This window comes from Amblyomma mixtum, chromosome 2 (assembly GCF_055824585.1).
Source record: "Amblyomma mixtum isolate Tamu chromosome 2, ASM5582458v1, whole genome shotgun sequence".
In the NCBI taxonomy this organism is placed as follows: Eukaryota; Metazoa; Arthropoda; class Arachnida; order Ixodida; family Ixodidae; genus Amblyomma; species Amblyomma mixtum.
In genome coordinates this window covers 132,845,126-132,866,870 of record NC_143013.1, presented here as the reverse complement: position 1 = coordinate 132,866,870, position 21,745 = coordinate 132,845,126, and the positions used below count along the sequence as shown (strand labels likewise).

The window sequence follows — 21,745 nt, the reverse complement described above, 5'->3', positions numbered from 1 at the left end:
AAAGATGCAAGCAAGGAGAAAACTTGTTTACATTTGACTGACCAGTAGCTTTACGGGACGAAACCAGCCCTCGGTCCCGCCCAAACACTTGATTTTAAACCCTATGACCCTGCCGTCGGTGGAGACAGTAACCAATCAGGTAACTCCACAAACATCAACCCTAATAAATCATTGGGGAAAGGGAAACGTCGCCAATCAACAACTGTAAAAGGACAACACAGCCAATCAGTGATTTTGGAAAGAAGATAACTCACCTCCACAAACACTGCACAAATATGTACATTTTCCACCATCAAGATTTCGGAGGTTTCTCCCTTCGTCCCGCGAGCTTCGCAAACATTCTCAATTTCCCACGTTGCAGGTTGTTTCAACCTCTGGTAAAAACTCAGGTTCGGGGAAAGTCACCTCAAGGCCCATCTGTTCAGTACCGTCACTTACAAACTGTCTTCAAGCCTGTAGCTAGAGTGGCAATGTCCTGTTGACCGCGCCTCAAGTTGTCAACGCGTGCTGCCATGGACATGGGACAAAAGCTACAAGGATCCGCCTTTCCGCAAGAACGTGCACAGTGGGATGCGGCCTGACATATGTTCCCGGAGGGTGTTTGACCTTTCCCTTATTCTCGGAATCCGTCGCTATCCCGCTCCCCTTATACCGCTGGGCAGCCAGTGTGACTCATCCCCCTCCCTGCAGTTGTGCGGAGGGCAGAAAAAAAAAACTCAATCGACATTCCTTTATCGCGAACCCGGACGCGACAAACAATGCACAGGACCGCGAACTTCACTACCACCATCAGCACGAAACAATAATTTCTGGCGCAAATTAAAACATAAAATATTGCCGTTTTGGATATCTCCTTAGGCGTCAAAGACATTACCATGCCTGATGCTATGCATACAAAAAAAAAATTATAAAAGCCACATGCTTGATTTCCAACGCTGGGCTCTTTAAAGTACATGATAGAAACAAGAATCCTCTGGCGTTACCGAAAAGCGCACTTGGTTTTCGCGTCGTTTCCGGGCTTGAGCCGGGTTTGTGCAGTTCAAGACCTGGGTAAAGGAGGTCGGGTTACCGCATGAGTCAGAGCCTATGAACAAATTACGGCCAGAGGAGAGCTCTGCAATGCGCACACCTGGGCAAAGAAAAAAAAAAACCTAAGTCCACTGCAGCACCCGAGGTCCCAACTTACGGTAGTTATTGCCGAGCAGCGGACAGTCGTTGTTTCAGCAGTAAGCATTGTGACTCATATGTATACGAGATCGAGCCATGCGGGGAGCGTGGCAAGAGACATATATCTATATTTTCAGTACTGGCAATGCGAAATTCGATAAAGGGTCTCAAAATACTTGTAGCGGCTCAATGCATCCGCGAAGGGCCTGCGCCCTTGCCAACGGTGAACTACAAAAGCAACGAAAGATTGCCGTTCCCGTGCCAGCGGAATCCTTTCCTTCGGTTGTCCAAAGACACCGGCATGATGCCTTATGCTGCCTCGAGCGCCTTCAGTAGTGAATATTTGCTTCCCGCAGCTGTCAACATGAAAATAGCTAAGCGGGTATCAGCGTCACGAAACATGGGCGACCGACTTCGCTGTCGCTTCCACCCACCACTCACATCCACTCATTGCCACTCACAACCACTCATTGTCACTCACAACCACTCATTGCCACTCACGCCTACTCACTCCACTCATCAATCATACCCAGTCACCTCTACTCACGCTCACATCCACTCAATTGCATTCGCACTCATGTCCACTCACACTCACGTCCACTCACACTCACACTTATGACCACCCCCACTCACATCCACTCACTCGCACTCACACTCACGACCATTCACTCACACTCACATTCATGACAACCCACACTCATATCCACTCACTCGCACTCACACTCACGTCCACTCGCTCTCACGACCACTCACTCGCACTCACACTCAGACCACCCACACTCACATCCACTCACTCGCACTCACACTCATGATTACCGACACTCATATCCACTCACTCGCACTCACACTCACGTCCACTCGCACTCACGACCACTCACTCACACTCACAGACGTGAGTGTGAGTGAGGCGATATGAGTGCACTCATGAGTGAGTGTGCCGACCTATGCGATTCGACGCCTTTCTGCAAACACTCTCCAGCATCCTTGACAAGGAGAACTACGTATGCGTTGGCAGGGAGTAGTGCCATTCAATTATTTTAATAAGATCCTGATTCTCACTCAAAAGATTACATTTCTTTTTTATTTTGTTCACCTCTATTTGTTCTCAGCTTTGGCATCCTGTAATTTATCGCCGCAAGAACAAAATTCTCATAGTTTGCCATGTACGCTAGTTCACATTTTAGTCGCTATTTTATTTCCGCGTATATGTATATAGGTAGCAAGCTGCCCTTGCAAAGCTTGTCTGTCGTCAATATTCCGTACCAATATTCTCCGTGCTTTCACTGTTTTAAACCTTTCCACGGCTCCGATTGACCTTTTTGCGATAAATATGTTTTTCATATCGGAAGCAGTAACAGCGCCCCACATCAGAAGACAATAATAAATATGAGAGTGAACCATCCAAATGTAAAAAAATGTTCTGAACTTGCTCTGGGTAGTTTCAGTTTCATGTAATTATTATGTGTATGTATATTCTTTGACAGATCCTCACGAAAAAATACACCTAGGAATTTATACAAGCCATACGCTCTATCATGACATCATGAAATGAAGGGAAGATTGTTATCAATGATGGTAATACGAGCTAGAAAAATTACGTACTTTGCTTCATTTGTATTCAGCTCTAATTCATTTGTACCAAGCCATCGAGAGTTCACGCATCGAGTTCTACTTTTTATAGGTTACTACCAGAAAAGCAAGCTTTGGTGTCGTCGGCATACAGGAGCATTTGCTTGTGCGTGTCGAATTCCAATATAAGCAACACGCTTCGATTGCAGCCAATTATTGGCTACAATATTCGTAATACATGCCGTCCGCTTGCAACATATACGGCATAACTTCGATCAAGGTCAAATTTTTGATGCGTTTCACGTGGAATGTTTGAAGTTGTTGACACTAGACTGTGTTTGCTGGCTTCACGATTTTCTGGTCAGGGTGACATGGTTACCCATGTTATTCACGCTATCTGGCACGCGTTGCAGAGAGTGATTATGCCGTCCGCCGCATCCTGCTTTCTGGTCCGGAAACACTGTTGTTTAACGCTTCCTCTTTAAGGGCTGCGCCGTTCTCTGCTAAGCAACGGGCGGCGCCGATCGAGTGGGCACTGTTTCAAGGCCATCTCGGTTAGCAGCTGGAACCGCCAGCGCCGCTACCCTGCCGCAGCCCTGCAGTCCGACGGCCGGCGCTGCGCGCTTTTCCTGGCGCCTGCTAGTTTTGCACTCGCTGCGTATTTCCCCGCTGTACGGAGAGAGCACGGACAACTTTAACCCTCAAGTCGGCTTGCCAAGTGACCTGCCATTGGAGCAACTTTGCGCACCACAACGCACGCTTGCAGAATGGTGCTACGTCAGGCTTTTCTCCCTCGGTCTCACTTCGTTGTCGGCGCCCTCGCATGCAACGTGTTCATGCGCTTCGCGCATGCCCATTCGCACGCGCAAGCGCAGTTGTGTCTTTCTGACGTCATGTGTGTGATGTCATCGGCAGGCCAGCGGGGCGAGGAGCAGCAGCGGCGGCGGCGGCGCGTTATCGGCCAGAAGCCGCAGAGGTTGGCCGCGGGTCACGTGTGCTGACCCGCTTTGTATAAAAGACTGCTCTATCCGTGCGGACTAGAACGATACGTCCAAGTGTGGGGTGTTGGGGTGGTGCCCATATCTGCAGCAACCCTCCTTTCTTTGTTTGGTTCTCTTGCTGAAGCACACCGTTGTATGGGTAAGTGTGTGGCGCTTTCTTGCACTTATGGCCTCGCTGCTTGCTAGAGGCGCCGAAAGAAGCTCGTGCCGAGCGCAGCGGGGGCGGCTTCTTGGGGGGTCACTGACATTGAACCAACTGTCTTCCGGATTTTTACGGTTCGGGGAAAGACCCCGCAGGGGCGGCCACGAAATGTGCGGCTGCCGGTTTCGTGCGCAGCGGCTACTGGCACTGCAGCGAGCGGCGCCTCTCTTGTTTTGTTTTGTTTTTGTATCACGCGGTGCGTTTTTGTCGGACGGCACGTGCCCTGCACAGCAGCCGTCCTGACGTCGTGAACGCGTGGCGCAGTGACGCGGCGGCGGGCCTCAAAGCCACTGTGATTTATCAGCGCCAGCGATAGCGGGTCTTCCGCTTTGTGCTGACAATGAGGACGAATTTTTCTTTTAACTTCGAAGTTTCTGTGAAAGCTGTATAGCTTTCCTTTGTAGCCGTATGGGTGCGCTTGGGTGGATGTCAATGAGTAATTTATCACTCACAAAGCTGGCAAGCGCCTGCGTGTCCAAGCTGCCGTAACCCGTCCGGCATCACTCCGCGGCCTCGCTGAGGCCTTGTTCATATGAATGGGTAGGCCCGTGCCAAATTGGTATCTGGCCTTGCTGCAGCGATAGCATCGCGCGGCGACGCCCGCCAGTTATCTCGCAGCCAGTGGACGCGCCTCCATATTCAGCTCTCTATCCGGAGTGACGTAAGCCGATGACAACACACGCGAGCCTTATGCTGCGCAGCTTGCTTGGAAAGGGGCTTTCTACGTTGCAGACCTACCGGAGCCGGCCTGCAGTTGCTCACACTGCAACGTCGAGTAACTCCACCGCTGGCACTTAAGTGTGTGCCACAATTTCGCCTGTTTTGTGGCTCAAAATGCGGTGTAGTTCGATAGGTTCAAGGAACCAATAGCTCGTAGGTCTTTTATTGCTGCAATTTTGTCGCGGTACGCTGCAGGCTATCATGAACCCGGGCTCTAATTGGTAGCTATATGGGCCTTTGCCTTGCAGTGAGCGCAGTCAGGCTGATATGATGATGGGAGGGCGAATTTATTCGGCACAGTTCCGACCAGTTGGTTACGAGATCAAAACCGAAGAGCGTATATGGCCCGAGCCTAATTCCTAGAGCTTAATTTCTCATCCAGCATGAACCTTAACGCCCTTCCTTTCAAGACGACTGCACGACTGATGCACAAGCTGTCACAGCACTGTTTCAATGTGCGGAGTCGTTCGCTGTCTTGTGTCACATCGTGGAATCGGCGGAATGGCTTCCGCGCTCCGCTTCTTGCTTAGGCGGATTTCCTTTCCTGGAAGCGTGGTGTGCACGTGCGATGTTGTCGGCTCGCAAAAACAAGGAGCAGCAACGGCATGTATATACTGCTTTCTGCGAGACTCTGCTGCCAGCGTACGAGCGAAAGGGACTGTTTGGTTCCTTTGTTCACATGAAATGCGGCCCCTCTTCCGTCCGGCGGGCGATGCTCTCCTGTGGCGGCGTGCTTTTGAAGCGTCTGCTGTTTACACGGCCCGTCGCGAGCCGATAGCCAGCATCACAATACCCTGGCTCCTTTCATTTCATTCCCAGATCTGCCAGCGTTGCATAAATAAGCATTGCTGTTTTTTTTTTTTTGGCACGCGCAGCCGTGGGCGCACTAGTGTTTGCAGAGAAATTTGCATAAGTCACGCCAATGTCGCCGGGCGTGACCCCTTCTATGGGGACCTATGGTTGCTAAGATGGGTCTTCGACCCAACCTAGTGCGGACCAAACCGTTACGTCATCGCTAGGGCCAAGCTTCATTTATGCCATCGAAATCATGCGGCACGCATCGTTGGCTATGCATATCTTGGACTTTATTCTGTTTAGCCTGTTCTCTCTGAATTGTTTTGCTGAATCTCTTCCGAGGGCTTTGCTTTTTGAGCACCGTTATGCGCATTTCTTTTGAGACTACTTAAACTATCCTTTCTTGTCCACTTGGTCGACTGTGTCCGACAGCTTCAGCGCATACCATTTGGCGGCATGCCTCTATAATTACTTGGCAGTTTGTTTGTAGTTGCTGATCCCCCCATGTTTTGGAGTCCTCTCTGGCCACCTCTATCCGATTTGAAATCGAGCTGTGTTCAGCAGCTACCGTATTTGCGGAGCCTGACCCGTGCCAGCTGTCACTTGCCACGTGGTGGTTGCTTTTCGCGCGCCAAGCCCCGGATGGCAACCAACCGGCGTGCGGGGGAAATCCGGAGAGAACCAGTTCCTGGCGAGCAGAAACTGGCTTTGTGCCAGCTCACTGCAGGCCTCCCAGTTGCCGCAGCTCTCCCATTAGCTAATGTGGCAGATTTTACTTTGCGCTGCCCGCTCCCTTCTCGGTGGACAGCCCAACCGTGCCGTGAGAGAAAGTGAAAGAAGGGAAGGCATATTATCGTGAACTTGGAACAAATCTGGCGATCTTTGTTGACACATTTAAATTTAAGGCATACTTCAGTTTCACATGCAGTTAGTTCAGTGCACCTTTTCCTGAAGATAGTTACTCTGGCTGCGTTTTTACCCATTGAAACTGAAATTCATTTTTTTTAGTAATGTGCCATTTGATTTAGACAGCTGTTAAAGGAGGATATCGATGTTTTTTTTTTTTCTTCAGAGCTGGTATTTTATTTACATTGCTATTTGCCGTACTACATCCTGAAACTATGAACCATCTACTGCTGCTGCAATTTCTGCAATTTATTTCAGTGATTAGGCATGTCCAAATGTTAGGAACAAAAAAAAAAGTTGCTTTTAAACAATAAAATGTTTCTTTCCTGCATAACAGTTGTACTGGTAGTCTTAAGTCCCCTATGAATTTGGCGGAAATATGTGCTCCGGTTCAGTAGTTGTTCAGATATAATGCTTGGCACTTTTTACAATAGCTCTGCGCTCTGGAACAAGATTTTTAACACGCCACCATTCAAGGCAAAACTCCAAAGACATAGCTCTGGCAGGTGATCCCTATCAAGCAGCCTACGTGGCAGGTGGGCAACGTAGGTCAGGTGACCTTGCAGTGTTATCACAACCTGCCCAGCGTGGCAGTTAAATTAATGATTGGTCACTCGGGAAGAGCAACCTGGGCCACACAAGGCCCACCGCTGACAGCTCCTGCCATCTCGGGGCTGTGGCATGCACATATCGCTTAGATCTATGCATGTAAAGTGTAGAATGACCTTCTCTATGTATGGGAATTAACTTATTGCACTATCGCCTCATACCCTTGATTGCAGCTTAAGTGTCCCCTCTAATTTTTTTTTTTTTTTTTTAGTTGTTAACACACTGGTGTCTTCATTTTCTGACTTTTTATCTCCTGTGAATTTGAGCTCTTCAGCATGTGGGCAGCACTTAGGCCCTTTGCGTAGAGATTAGACACTTCTGATAAGGTTCACCTGCAGATACACCCATGGCGTGTGCCTTTTACACTTCCTGTCAGCTTGGCAGTGAAGACTGTTCACGTGTCTCCAGGAGCTCTTGCATGTGACGACTTATCATAAGGTTGCCCCTTATCGTGAGTGGAGTCTGCACTGAGGGCCTATTTCTGGGGCAGGAGATGGGGGCAGGTTCATGGCTATCTTTGAGTGGTGGTGTGAGATAGTGAAGTGGATGACATCAGCAGAATACGGGAAGCACATGATGGGTACTTATAAACCACAGGTGCAAGCTGTGTCCCACATCGTGCTCTGTCGCCGGTGTAGTTTTCTCGCAAGCACAGGTTTGCATGCTGTTTCTTTTGAGGCAAGGCATGAGGCTGGCTGGAAGGGGCTGTAAGTTCTCAGTGCTTGCTTATCCGTGGCATTGTATTTTTCTACACGCGGCTTTTTTCTTTCTTTATGTTTTCATATTTCAGCGCATTTTTTTTTTATAGGTTCTTTGAGCCTCTAGACACTTATTTGGTCGGTTTGGCGATGTTTTTTTTTTTTATTTTCTAATGTAGTACTCAATCTATATAATTGTGTACTTTCGCTGTCTTCCCATGCACGTGAGTGCCTTTTGTCAGTTGTCTTGGTTTGCGGAAGCACGCTGGTTGTGTCTTGGTTCATTTTACGCACGTGTTGCCTACCTAGTTCAGTTTTTCATACCTCCCACTCCAGCTTACAGCCTCATCTTGAGGCTAGCAGTACTGTATAAATAAATGAATAGTGGCATAAAACTATGTTTTTGTCTAGCAGCAGTCATCCGCATAGTTAGAATTTTGCGCTTAAACTTGTGCCAGTCCACCATTTAAGTATATGGAAAGTTTGCAGTGGCATGAGTGCCTTGACTTTCTCATGTGCAGTGCACTGTAATCTTCATACAGTTTGCTGAAAGTGCAGCTTTTTCTTGTCTGCGATGAAACTGTTATCCAAGACACACTTGGCATGAAGGTGTACTCAAACTGTTTTGTTCCAATGTTGGGGAAACTCCACTGTAGCCCCGTGCTACACTCTCGTGAGTAGAGGTGCTCCCTTGCATAGGGCATGTAATGGCACCATGAAGTGTCTGGCAGGTCTTCTTTTTTTCACAGGTGTGTGTGTGTGTGTGTGCATGTTAGTAGCATGTGCTAATTCCAGCCTTGCATTTGTCTCTGCTTGTGCCAGGACTTAGTGAAAGGGAAGGCATAAAAGCAGATTAAGTAGTCCGCTGCTTGTGGGCTGGAAGGTTGTGTGTTCTTGCCGGTGCTTATGAAGTGCTCGCTGCCCCTTTCGCAGATCAGGAGCTAAAACTAAAAGGCAACTACCTGGCTCCGTTGGTGTCCCTGGTTTCCCTCTTCGTGTCGGAATGGCCATCTTGACTCGGAGTATGGCTCCAGTTCTCATCATGGTGAGTGCACTTGTGGCATTGTTCTCTGCTTTGGTACCCACGCGAGAGAACAGCACAGGCTTTCTGCTACTTTTGATCTTTGTTCTGGTCTGCAGTGGTTCATCAAAGCAGAACAGTTGGAGGTGGCAAGACTTTCATTCTTCTACATAATACAGCACTCATTGTGTTCGTGCAGTGCTATTCTGAAGGGCTAGTTTTGAGCTTATTTGTACTTTGACCAGTCATTTGGAATTTGCATTCGATGATATCTGCGGACCATTTCATTGCAGAAAGTTACTTTACGTGCACAAATGGGTGCTAAGTAACATTTAGAAAAATTTCCCCATTTCTGATGTTTAAGCCTTTGTTTCTTGTACAATTCTGGCTGCTTGTAGAGTTTGTGCCAGATTTGGTTCTGCATTTGGCAGAACCCTGAATAACAGATGTGCTTGTGACTGCTGATGGCAGGACCCTGCCTGGATGGTGTCGCTAATTCGTGTCGGTGCTCTCTTCCAGGTTGGTTGGCCTTGTGGGCATTTTTCGGTGTGGGACTCTGCTCTTCCTTCCCTGGGATGACTACTCTGCTGTCGACCATGAAGCGGCCCAAACGGTGAGTCTCCTCCTGCTTTAACCTGGCCGCAATGCATGCAGTTTTTGCAGCATAATTCAGTGCTTAAATAATTTGTGTGTAAAATGCATTGCAATTTGGCAAAAGCAAACATTGCAGCTCTTTTGAAGTAATTCTAGTGAACAATAAGAATAATGCACGAGGGTATATATTTTCACTAAAATTTGAGCTTGTGGACTATGACAGCAACCTTTGGTGAAAGCTTGTTATTCCTCATAAAAAATTAGCCCAGTGCAGCGAATGTGTATGCAAAGAATGCTTTTTCACACACCTGAGTTGTAAAGTCTTTGTCAAAAGTAACCAGGCAGCATGGTTTGCTTCTCATTTGTATAGTAGAGCCCTCATGGCTTCGCTAAAGATCAAAAACTTCTTTGAAAGTGAGGGCAGGGGTTCTCCTTACCATACAGAGATTTAGAGCTTGAGGGCTGGTGTAATAGCTTTACTAAAAGACTGAGAGGCAAACCATGCAGCCTGGTTACTTTTGACAAAGACTGTACTTTATCAGCTGTGCACCTAACATACGGCAGCCGCAGTATTTGGATAGTTGAACATTCAAAGAACGCTGCACTATGCAGCAGTGCGGCCCTGGACAGCTGTTGGTCAGGCGTGCAGGATTAAGCAGTGTTCTGTACTGCGTTGCAGGTGAACGACGACCCGCCAGAGCAGCCCTTGGACCAGAATGTGAAACGGACACCTGTAGGGGGTGGAACCCCCGCGGCGGCCAACCGGCGAGCCGAAACCCAGCAGCCACGCCTCCTGCCCCGGCCTCGCTGGGCGCCCATCCGGGGTGCCCCGCTCACCTTTGACACCACGGCCGACCTGGAGGTCTTCCTGGCACAGCTGGAGCAGCTCCTGGGCGAGGAACTGCGCGCCAGGCGGTACAACACCCTGGGCAACCTGCTGCGTTTCTACGGCGACTACAAGCGCCACGGCGGCAGCAGCCTGGCGAGCTTCCTCCGCGACTACCCAGCCACGGTGGTCGAGGAGGGCCTCTCGTGCGTCGGCCTCAGCCTCCACCTGTGCGGCGCCATGGAGCGGCGGTTTCCCCGGGCGCGGCCCTTCCTGGTCTCGTGCGAGGAGTGGATCCCCGACGTGGCATCTTACTGCAGCCACGACCCTCCGGACGCGTCCAGCGTCAAGGAGCACGTGCTGGTGGCGCTGCGTGTGCTGGTGCGTCGCGGGAGCCGCCGGGGCCTGGTTCTGCTGGACCCGGGCTACCACGTGGGCTTCCCGGTCGTCGTCATGGACGACGGCCACGCACCGCACAGTGGCCACTTCGTCCAGTCGCACTCGTCCAAGTCCACCAAGGAGTACTGCTACGAAGCCGTGGGCGAAGGCTACGTGCTCTGGCGCGTCACCGAGACCCGGATGGGGAGCAGCAAGACCTGGGACAACGTCCTCTACGTGGGCGGCGCCTTCCAGAGCGCGCTCGCCTACTCCGAGAAACGGAACCTGCTGTACGACTTCCGCACGCTCGTGGCTCGCCGTGACGGCCGTGGCCCCACGGCGGGCGTCTACTGCAAGCTGGACGAGATGAACCGCAACCCTGTGTTCACGCTCTTCTACACCAAGGGTGGTCAGAGGACCGAGGCCAAGCTGCCCTTTGCCTCGTTCGGCCGCAACGCTACCAACGCGGTGCCGCCTGCGGAGGTCGCAGAGTGCGCTGAAGAGGTCGGCATGGCCCCCGGAGAGCTGCTGCAACTCCTGAGCGGCGTCGCCGACCTCTACGAAGACGTCGATTTCATCAACCAGCTTCTGGACCTCAACCGCAAAGTGGATCCCTTCGAAGGCTAGACACCATTGCATCTGCTCTTCTTCTGCCCCCTTTCTTCTCTCTGGGGCTTACCAAACCGAAATAAATGCCCTTCTTGGCTATGCCACACCATGCGCACGCTGCTTCGGGGTCTTTATTTCGAAACTTCAGCGCTAGGCATCGCACAACAGGAACTCCTGCAGATATCAGTCGTGCAGCAAGGCTGCGTGCAGTTGGAATGAATGTAAAGGTGCTCTGTCTGCAGTTGTTCATATTTGAAAAAAAGAATGATAATATTAAATTGTATCTGGCTCCTTCAAATCTGCCTGTATTATCGCTCATTTTATTTGTAAAGAATGACTGATTGTGACATCAGAAAAAAAAAGTTTTGTTCTGATCGGCCAGCTGTACTTCACTGACCGAGACCTGTGATCGCTTATTCGTCAGCCCAGCTCTTCTGTTGTGCATGTGAGCTGCCACTGTACTGGTCGACAGATGAAATATCGGTCTATTACAGCTGCAGACCGGTCCAGGAGTGTGCGGAATTTCTCGATCCCACACCACTAACAACTGTGCGAGTGCTATGGCTGTACGTCTCTCTTTTGTAGCCTACAAGACAGCCCTGTAGTTTAGGCAGGTGCCAGACTGCTACCACAGGCCAGGATCCAAGGAACTTGGAGTTTATGGGCAGGTACATTTCTAGTACTTAGGCCAAAATTGGGGGGGGGACACTTAAGCTCTGCCTTATGGGTATGAAGTGACAGCATTGTTTGCTTTCTTTCTTAATTAGTACCTCTTTTAGTTACACCCACTAATTAGCATGCATCAGTAGGCATGCCATGCCACCAGGCACACTAGTTTTCCCTTTATCCAGTCGAATGAACATGCCTCGGTGGCTTGTGGGTAACATGACCGACTTGAAATTCAAGGATCATTGATTGGATTCCCGAATTGTCATAATGACATTTTAGTCATGCTACGAGGTCATAATGACACCGACTCATTTTAATCATTTATATACCACACCTCAATGTGCAATGTCGCAACCCGACAACTGATCCTGATTAATGTGACAACGCACATGGTTTTTCCCCTGAACATCCACACTAGTGCTCTCTTGTTAAACCTGCTCAAGCCCTTCACTGCATGTAGGCACTGCCACAAAGTGATCTTGCAGGAGGCTTGCGGATGTCCTTTGGTACTCGAGAAGACATCATTGTCGCGGCTTGCACCCGGTAACAAACTAGTGAGAGAAGTTGCAATGGTGTGTGGAGTAATGTCCGAAGGCTGCACACAGACTGTGATGGGTGCCACAGTGGAGGGCCCAGGATAACTTTCGGCCACCTGGATTTCTTCAACATGTGCACACATTGTGCCATAGAAAGCTGCTTTTGCATTTCACCAAGGTAAGTTGCTGGGCGAGTTGGTTCCAATATTCCATGACTACAGCGCAACGAACGGGACAACAAGGACACAGGCAGGGACACTACACAGCGCTGTGTTGTGTCCCTGCCTGTGTCCCTGTTGTCCCGTTCGTTGCGCTGTAGTCATGGAATGCATTTCACCGCCATCAAAATGTGGCTGCCGTGGCAGAGATTTGATTGTGCAACCCTTGGGTTGGCAGCCAAAGCCACTAAGCCACCATGGCAGGTCATGCGAAGTAAAGAGATGTTGGAAGCAAGCCACGGAGGTGTTTTGCTACCAATCTCTCTTCTTTGTGTTTTGCTTGTCTGCAACTGCTCTGTGCGGTTGTCTGTGGTTCCACGACCACCAGACATCATCTGCTCCATTCTGAAAGAGGCATGACTACCGACCACACTACATTTCACTTGTGCGCCAGCAAGCTGTCGCTTATTTCCATGTTATACCCCTGTCACACGGGCACTGTAAAGGTACTTTGAACTAAAGCTTCTTTATGCTACCAAAGGAGCGCTACTTCAAGGGAGTTTGTCCGTGCTACAAGGTTGTGGAACGAGCTTTGGAAAAGTGTTTAATGCCCTCATCGGCGAAAAACTGGATTAAAATTGCAAACTTCAGTGCACATGAAAATACAACAGCGTCACAGATTTTTCGTGAAAATCTTGTTTTATACCAATATTATGCTGAAGCAACGCAATTTCAACTCCACGTGGTCCGTGGTTTTGGCGGTTTTGTAATAGGATCTGCTGCAGGTTCACCGCCACTCATTTTGTCAGAAAAAAAAAAGCAGTGCAGTCTCGGAGTGCGGGTAGCGTAAGTGAGTAGTGGCAACAGCACCACAGATGTATCACTAGCTGCTGTCCGTCACTGTCCCCACTCGCTGCAAACAACAAACAACATGGCTGACATGGCGTCGTAGTTACCGTGGCGATTGTAAATCCGGGGCAAGAGCATGGCGTGGTGAGACCGCCATGAAACAAATAATCTTATATTTTAAAAGACCAATAATTTTACGGAGAAAATTTAAGAAAAGAATACTGATCGTTTCTTATCCCCGTTTATTTTTGCTGTTAGCCTTAAAGGACAAACTCGAGCTGCCTTGATTCCAAGTTCCTTTGAACTAGGTGTCCTTAGGCATGTCCATGTGGCAGCGCGTGTTCTTCCTTAGAGCAATGGAGCATTACTTCAAGGCACCTTTACAGTGCCCGTGTGACAGGGGTATTACTTTGCCGTGACTGGCGGGCGAGCTTTTCCATTTCTCTTGCTCACTCCTTACTGGGTGGCACTGAGGAGAGTTGCTGCACCTCTGTCTGTAGAGAGCATCCCCCTCAGTTATCGGCATTCATGATGCATGGGCGTCCACCCTTCACGGCAACACCGAAGAGTTAGTGTTATTACTTCTTTTGGTCAAACATTAATATATCATTATTTGTTTTTCTTCCAACGTTAAAGATAAGTGCAAAGGCAACCTGTCGACCTTAATAAGCATTCATGCAACAGATTTTACATGCAACTTTCTCTGAAATGGTAAAGTAAACCCCCCTAGTGACAGGCCTACCAACTGTTTCAGCACTTCTGTCTCCAATTTGCAATGGGCACTGAGGGCAACAACCTAGCACTGCAATACAGCAAGCACAACCAACCAATGGGATTTGCATCTTTGAAGCTATACCTCCAACCATCACTTATCCTGAGCCCTGAAGGGTGTCCGTGAAGTTATCTAAAGAAATTTTATTGCTATGTATGCCCCAATTTTTGGCAGGCACAGTCAGGATACTTGAGAGCAAAATTCTGTTAACATCACTACCGTATGAACAATGCTTAGAGAAACAGCACTTTCAATACATGATTTGGACATTTTATTTACATTACAGCTTTGCTATTATATGCTTAGTCCGATCACTGAAGTTTGGTAGCATTTCAGTTCAGTATCTAACATTTCTGCAGCTTGCACATCTGTGTATCATTATTCTAGCTTTAAGCAACCTCGGGTACTGAGAACGCCTGAGAACAAAGACTTTGTGAATGTTGCTGCATTTTCTGGTGGCCACAAGATGCATACATTAGAATGATTATGTGTTTAGACCATTTCTTGAGACCGTACACGAGGCTTCTTTTGAAACCTACCTCAGCTTCTTGCGTCTTAATGCAGCCATAGTTTTTTTTTTTAATGCGATGTTTATTGCAGTGACACTTCACGCTATGCAAGCATCTACTAAAAGACTCATGCCTAAATATTGTAAATGGATCTCTCATGCATTACCAAGTTAGAGCATCCCTTCTGTATCATTATGAAACTGGCCATCATGAAGTGGTAACGGCCACAGTCGTATGCAAACGAGTAGAAGTGCTGAAGCAATGTCACAGAAAAGTTTATATGTATGAAAAAGGTAACTATGACGCCATAATTAGAGAACTTGATTCATTTTTTATGGTTTTCATAGATAGTTCCATTTCCTGTGATGTAGACGCAACATTCAAGAATAAGCTGTTGTCTCTCGTTGATCAGTTTATTCCCGGAAGGCTGATGTCACCTAATAAATGAGCGGATAAACCGTGGATCAATAAAATAATGCGCGCATCAATTAGAAAGAAAGCTCAATTTTATAAAAGGTATTGTAAAACAAAAAACCCATCTGTGTACGCGCGACTCAGAATCCTGACTGCAAACCTTAAGAGCGAATTAAAGGCAGCAAAGAGCTTGTACCTGTCCTCATTGGCAGACAAACTAAAAACGAACCCAAAAGAAGTGTGGCGCTTTATCAAATGCAACAAAAAGGATGTTGTTGGTATTCCGGCCATCAGGGATGGCGACAATATGTTGAAAGACGACATAGCCCGAGCAGAGTGTTTGCATATTTTCACTCCGTCTTCTCAGCTTGGTGCTCAGACGCAATTACGGAACAGCAGGAACAGCTTAATGCAATGCCAGATATGGTTGTAACCGATCAAGGTGTCAAATCATTGCTACAAAACCTAAATGCGCATTCCTCACCAGGTCCTGACGGCATTCCTAACTATATTCTAAAACACTGTGCAGAACATATCAGTCCCTTTTTGGTTACTTTATTCAACAAGTCACTACAGACCGCGAAACTACCTATAGACTGGAAAATAGCCAATGTTACACCAGTTCACAAAAAGGGTGATCGCAGCCAGGTTTCCAATTACCGCCCCATATCTTTGACATCTGTTTGTTGCAAAACCCTGGAGCACATAATCTATTCTGGACTTGTAAAATTTTCAATTTCAATTTCAATTTATTTTCCCATCTACACATGGTGAGGGCCGAGGGGAAAAAGCCAGAAATTTTGGCTTGACGTGCCCCTTGGCCCCTACATTGCAGGGCAGCAGGTAACATAAATGTTTTAAACAAATAGCATCTCAAAATGCAAACAATAGTTATCAAACATGGTTTTGCGTATTATTAGAAAAATGACAAGGAATGAAGTGTACAACAAAAAATGGTAACAAAAAAAGGAAACAGAAAAATACACATCATCGAACAACAGGAATTCGGTTACTCAAATTAGGTCAACACTATACGAAAACGAAAGAGATAAAGAAGCAGTGAAGGGATAAAGAAGCAATGAATCTATAAAGTGGCACATACATCGTGTATAACTTGGCGGCATGCACGTGAAAGATCAACTTGTGCAGTTTGAAACTTATTTAGAAGACGGGGCAACGTGTTTGCTAGACTATGTGTACCATATATTGTGCGGCAGGTTGGAATATGCCACAGTTCGCTGTGTCTGCTAGGATAAACTTGTACATTTAGTGAAAGGTGTGCCGTGTCACGCAAGTAATTCATATTTTGTTTTATGTCCTTCTTGTATCTTTCAGCTAGCCTAATATTATACATTTCAGATACTTTTATGGCATTGAACTGGTGGAATAAATCGCATGTGTTTATATGAGAATCGACATTAAGTACTGCACGCAGAGCCTTCTTCTGTAAAACATAAATCTTATTTTTATTGGTACCTGTAGTTGTTCCCCAAACTAAATGCGCATAGTTCACTTGGGACATAAAGAGCGAATTATATAGGAGAAGTTTAACTTTGCATGGAAGTAAGTGACGATGCCGGTTAATGATACCTGTGACACGAGAAAGCTTACTGATGACAGCATTAACATGATTGTCCCAGCTTAGCTGGCTGTTGAAATGAACCCCTAATATCTTAATATTATCTACAACCTCTATCGTTTCCAAACCTAGCTTTAGATCGCATGGTAGAATAACATTTTTATTTTTTGGTTTGAACATAATTGCCTTAGTTTTAGTTACATTAATTTTCAACAGATTATTAAGGGACCACTGATGGAGTGTACTCAGTGTCCCATTGGCCTCGTTTATCACATCTTCACATGCGCTTGATGAGAAAAACAGTGAGACGTCATCTGCATACATAACGCACTTCACATGCAGGCATTGATTAACGATATCATTGATATATAAGTTAAAAACAAGCGGTCCAAGGATACTTCCCTGAGGTACGCCAGCAGGTACTTTTTTTACTGAGGATCGACAGCTATTAATATCAACAAACTGAAAGCGATGTGCAAGATATGACGTAAGAAGCGCGTGAACACGACCCCTGAAACCGTAGTCAAACAGTTTTGTCACAAGTATGTTGTGGCTGATGTAGTCGAAAGCCTGCGAAAAATCTATAAAAACGCCAAGGGCAAGTTTCTTTTCCTCGAAACACTGTAAGAGGTACACTTTTTGGCTTAGTAATGCTGTCTCTGTAGATTTATGTTTGATAAAACCAAACTGCGAATCTGTTATTATTTGGTGTTTGTCACAAAAGCATGATATTTGCGTGTGGATAATTTTTTCCAGTCCTTTAGAAAAGATTGGCAGCACGAAAACTGGCCTATAATTTTAAATGCAAAGCTTATCACCTTTCTTATACAAAGCTGTCACCTTAGCAATTTGCATGCGCTGTGGGAACACTCCGTATTCCAAACTTAAATTAAATATATGTGCTAAAATTGGTGCTAGAATATCTAACACATGCTTCACAGGCCGTATCTGCAAATCATCCGCATCGTGGCATCTGCTGTTCTTCATGTTCATGAATGCAGTGACTACTTCGGAAGATGTAGTTGGACTTAGATACATAGAATCGCTACTTTGAGTTATGTGGGCATCATATGGCATGTTTGACGAACTTAGGTATTCTCGCGTGACGAAATATTGATTAAACACCTCTGCTAGCTCCTGCCCATTTACACTTCGTCCTTGAATAAGTACTTCTTGAGGAGGGCTAGTCTGGGGTGTGCGTAAAACAACGTTGTTAATCTGGTTCCATAACTTTTGAGAATCACCGTGGCATGATTCGAATTTGCGTAGTAATACGAATCCCTAGCATGCCTTAACTTTTTGTTTAGCTTATTTCTGAGGACTTTGTATCTTGCTAATAGATCGGGGTCGCGTGTATTTATGAAATCTTGGTACATTTTTTCTTTAGATTGTATCTCCTTGAGCAATTGTGACGTCATCCACTCCTTGCGCCCTTTCCGAGGTCTTACGTGCGCCTTGTACGGAAAATGTGCGGTGTAAAGTGCTTTAAATTTATCAAGAAAGCTTTCATAAGTGGCTTCCACGTCTGTGATAGACAGCACGTCAGACCAAGCTACATCTGAAACAGCCTGTCTGAAAAGAAGCAAGGTTTTTCTCAGTAATCGCTTGATGAAAGCAAGCACGCGCTGGTTTGTACTTCATACCTGGTTTCACCCCTAGCAATATTGGGAAATGATCACTAAGGTCACAATGAAAGACAGCGGACACAATGCTCTTTTCATCAAAATTAGTAATAAAGAGGTCAATGAGTGATTCTGTATGCATAGTAACTCTTGTAGGCGTACGAATTGTGTTAATGCAGCCGTTTGCGCACCTTCAAGACAACAGTTTTTTTCACATCAGTGCAGCATGGCTTTCGATCAGGGCTGTCATGTGCAACACAGCTAACTGAGTTCATTCATGACATTGCATCCGGGATGAACGACTGTTTTCAGATAGATGCTATTTTTCTAGATTTTAAGAAGGCCTTGGAGGTTGTGCCGCACCACCTTCTTTTAAAGAAAATGTCATGCCTTGGTCTCCCTGACTATCTGTTCGGTTGGCTACAAGATTATTTAAGGGCGCGCCAGCAGCAGGTGGTAATCAATGGTGCATCATCCTCGCCTGTCGATGTTCTATCTGGAGTGCCACAGGGTTCGGTGCTCGGACCATTACTGTTCCTCATATTCATCAATGACATACCTGTCGGCCTCAGATCCACTGTCAGACTGTATGCTGACGATTGCGTTTTGTATTCCCCTGTCACGTGCCTTGATGATCTTTGTGTATTACAGGCTGACCTTGACAGAGTTTGCGAGTGGTGCTTGAAGTGGGGCATGCAATTGAATGTATCTAAGTGTTTCCATGTGCAATTTACAAACAAAAAAAGAAAATTCTTGGATCGTACCTTTTAAACCATGACACTATCCAAACTACTGATAAGGTTAAATATCTTGGCGTTATACTCACAGCATCCCTCGACTGGACAGCCCATGTTGACATGATAACTGCCAAAGCTTCTCGTCTTTTGTTTTTTTTCCAACGAAATTTCAAAAGCTCTCCCCAGGTACTAAAAGAAACATTATATTTAACAAATGTCAGGCCAGTATTAGAATATGCATGTGTAGCATGGGACCCTTTCACGGGTACACTCAATGACAAGTTAGAAAGGGTACAGAAACGCGCTGCAAGGTTTGTGACTGGGAATTATAATTTTCATATAAAGAGCTCCGAACTTCGCGACAGTATTGGTTGGAAGACTTTAGCAACCCGAAGAAAAATCTTCAGGCTGAAGTTCTTGCACAGTATTTACAATGATTGTAGCGGTATTAATAAAAACACTTATCTAAAGAAGCCATACTACATTTCGGAGAGACTCGATAACACGAAAAAGATTAATAGTTATCAATGTCGCATTAATGTATTTAAGTATTCGTTTTTCCCTAACACAATCCTGGGCTGGAATAAGCTTCCGAATGATGTGGTTTGTGCACCTGATTTCGAAAGTGCTGTTGAAGCGATAGTCTGACGTATTTTTTTTTCCAGGTCTCGTGTGTTTACCAGCACTGTGCCATCACTCATACTAGTTGTAAACTCATTTAGTCTTCTTTTAATATGTTGTGTTATCCTTGCTGACATGTTTTCCAATATCTTCTTTGCATGTATTATTGCATATAGTAATAACCCCCCTACAATAATGCCTCATGGGCACTGTAGGTACTTTCAATAAATAAATAAATAAATAAAAATTGTTGGGCAAATTAGTGAAGAAATTTTATAGCGCACTTGAACGTCAGGTGTCTTCTATAATTTTTTTGTTGGTCTTTGACATGCACAACGTTCCAGCCAACTGGAGAATTTCCTTCACAACTGATGCTCAGAAATTACATCATTTCATCAACGGACTATTCATTAACGCAGAACAATTTTCTGCCTGATGCATTACCCTTTCAGTAATTTCATCACCAGATGGACACACTTCTCAGGATTGGGGCTCTGGTGCAAAATGCTTTGCATGCAGCCCATATGCCTCATAACCTTCCTGAAATATATTTAGGGGCTTCACTACCCTGCACCGACAAATCATATGCCCTGTGTGTGACTACAGTTGATGTGCATGCTCCTTTGGAAGCAGAGTCGTGCAAGGATCCAGCATCTTGCTTTGCAAGACATACAAGTTGTGAGGGAAAGCCGACACTTTCAGGCAGGAGTTGTGCTTGGCACAGCAAGAGCGGGTGCTCACTCAGTCTCCTCATTTCTGGCTGTCAAATTCACCTTATTTTAGGCAAAATAAGCTGTTCAAGACAGCTTGTTAGTGGTGTGCTGGCCATGCTAATACCTAGCTCAACTATTCTTTAATTGAATACTTACCATCTGTAGCATCATCATCATCAGCCTGACTATGCCCACTGCAGGGCAAAGGCCTTTTCCATGTCCCTCCAATTAACTCTGTCCTTTGTCAGTTGCGGCCACCGTATCCCCGCAAACTTCTTAATATCATCCGCCCACCTAACTTTCTGCCACCCCTTGCTATGCTTGCCTTCTCTTGGAATCCACTCCATTACCCTCAAGGACCAGCAGCAGTATCGAACCCACATTACATGCCCTGCCCAAGCCATGTCATAATGCCCATTTGTTCCCTCGCCCACTATGCCCACTTCCGGTCTCTTAAAGTTACACCTGTCATTCTTCTTTCCATAGCTCGATGCAAACACCACCAATTCTTTCTTTTCACCATTAAGAAAAGCTTACTGTAAAATCTGCATAATCATCGTCATCAGCCTGGCTACACCCACTGCAGGGCAAAAGCCTCCCCCAAGTCTCTGCAATTAATCCTGTCCTTTGCCACTTGAGGCCACCCTATCCCCGCAAACTTCTTAATTTCATCCACCCACCTAACTTTCTGCCGCCCCCTGCTACGCTTGCCTTCACTTGGAGTCCACTCCGTTACCCTTAGGGCAGTGGTTATCTTGCCTTTGCATAAGCACAATATCCCCTCCATCCTTCAACAAATCTGCTGTTACCTGATCCTCTCCAGCTGCTTTTCCCCTCTGCATTGCTCCTAAGAGTTTCTTTCTCTTTCGTTACTGACGGGATGTCCCATTTTCTGTGCTCGTCTGCCTCTCTCAGTAACTTGATGATTACATTCGTTACTGTATAGGTTTGTATAGAACTCTTCGGCTACCTGAACTATCTTATCCATATCGTCAATGACATTGTCCTCTCACATACATCTGGTTTTTACCTATGCCTAATTTCCTCTTCACCGCTTTTAGGCTGCCTGCGTTCTTTAGAACATGCTCGATTCTCTTAAACTTCTTTATGTCGGCTACATAGTGTTTATTTATAAACTTTGATAGCTCTGCTAGTTCTATTCTGTCTGCAGAGTTAGACGTCCTCAGATCCTTAGTCTCCTGAGATAGCTTGCAGGTATCCTGTCAAACCATCCTACTGCCTACTTCTACGGTACACTCCGAAAAAATAGCTGTGAGATTATTGTTCATTGTTTCAACATCATGGTCGTGTTCCCCATTTATAGCGGAAAATCTTTTCTGCAGCAAAATCCTGAATTTCTCTACTTTCCCTCTTAATGCTAGCTTGATAATAGATTTCCGCTTCACTAATTTCCTCCGTTCCCTTTTCAAATCTAAGCTAATACGAGACCTTACCATTCTGTGGTCGTTAC

At 46.4% G+C, this 21,745-nt stretch overlaps 1 protein-coding gene across 2 annotated transcripts; it reads left to right on the top strand.

Annotated features, from left to right (window-relative positions):
• Positions 1 to 3,626: 3,626 nt before the first annotated feature.
• Positions 3,627 to 11,206, top strand: LOC149360944 (uncharacterized). 2 transcript variants are annotated; one of them, XM_089572552.1, is made up of 4 exons: positions 3,627 to 3,876; positions 8,601 to 8,712; positions 9,208 to 9,301; positions 9,962 to 11,206. In XM_089572552.1, exon 4 carries the CDS (start codon positions 10,349 to 10,351, stop codon positions 11,111 to 11,113), a length of 765 nt encoding a protein of 254 aa, XP_089428678.1. In that variant the 5' UTR covers positions 3,627 to 3,876; positions 8,601 to 8,712; positions 9,208 to 9,301; positions 9,962 to 10,348; the 3' UTR covers positions 11,114 to 11,206. The 2 variants fall into 2 exon arrangements, with proteins under 2 accessions (XP_089428678.1, XP_089428679.1); XM_089572553.1 differs by lacking the exon at positions 3,627 to 3,876 and adding an exon at positions 3,933 to 7,676.
• The last annotated feature ends 10,539 nt before the right edge of the window (positions 11,207 to 21,745 follow it).

Coding starts and splice junctions, on each gene's coding strand:
- LOC149360944 (XM_089572552.1), top strand. CDS start 10,349: ATGGAGCGGCGGTTTCCCCGGGCGCGGCCCTTCCTGGTCTCGTGCGAG.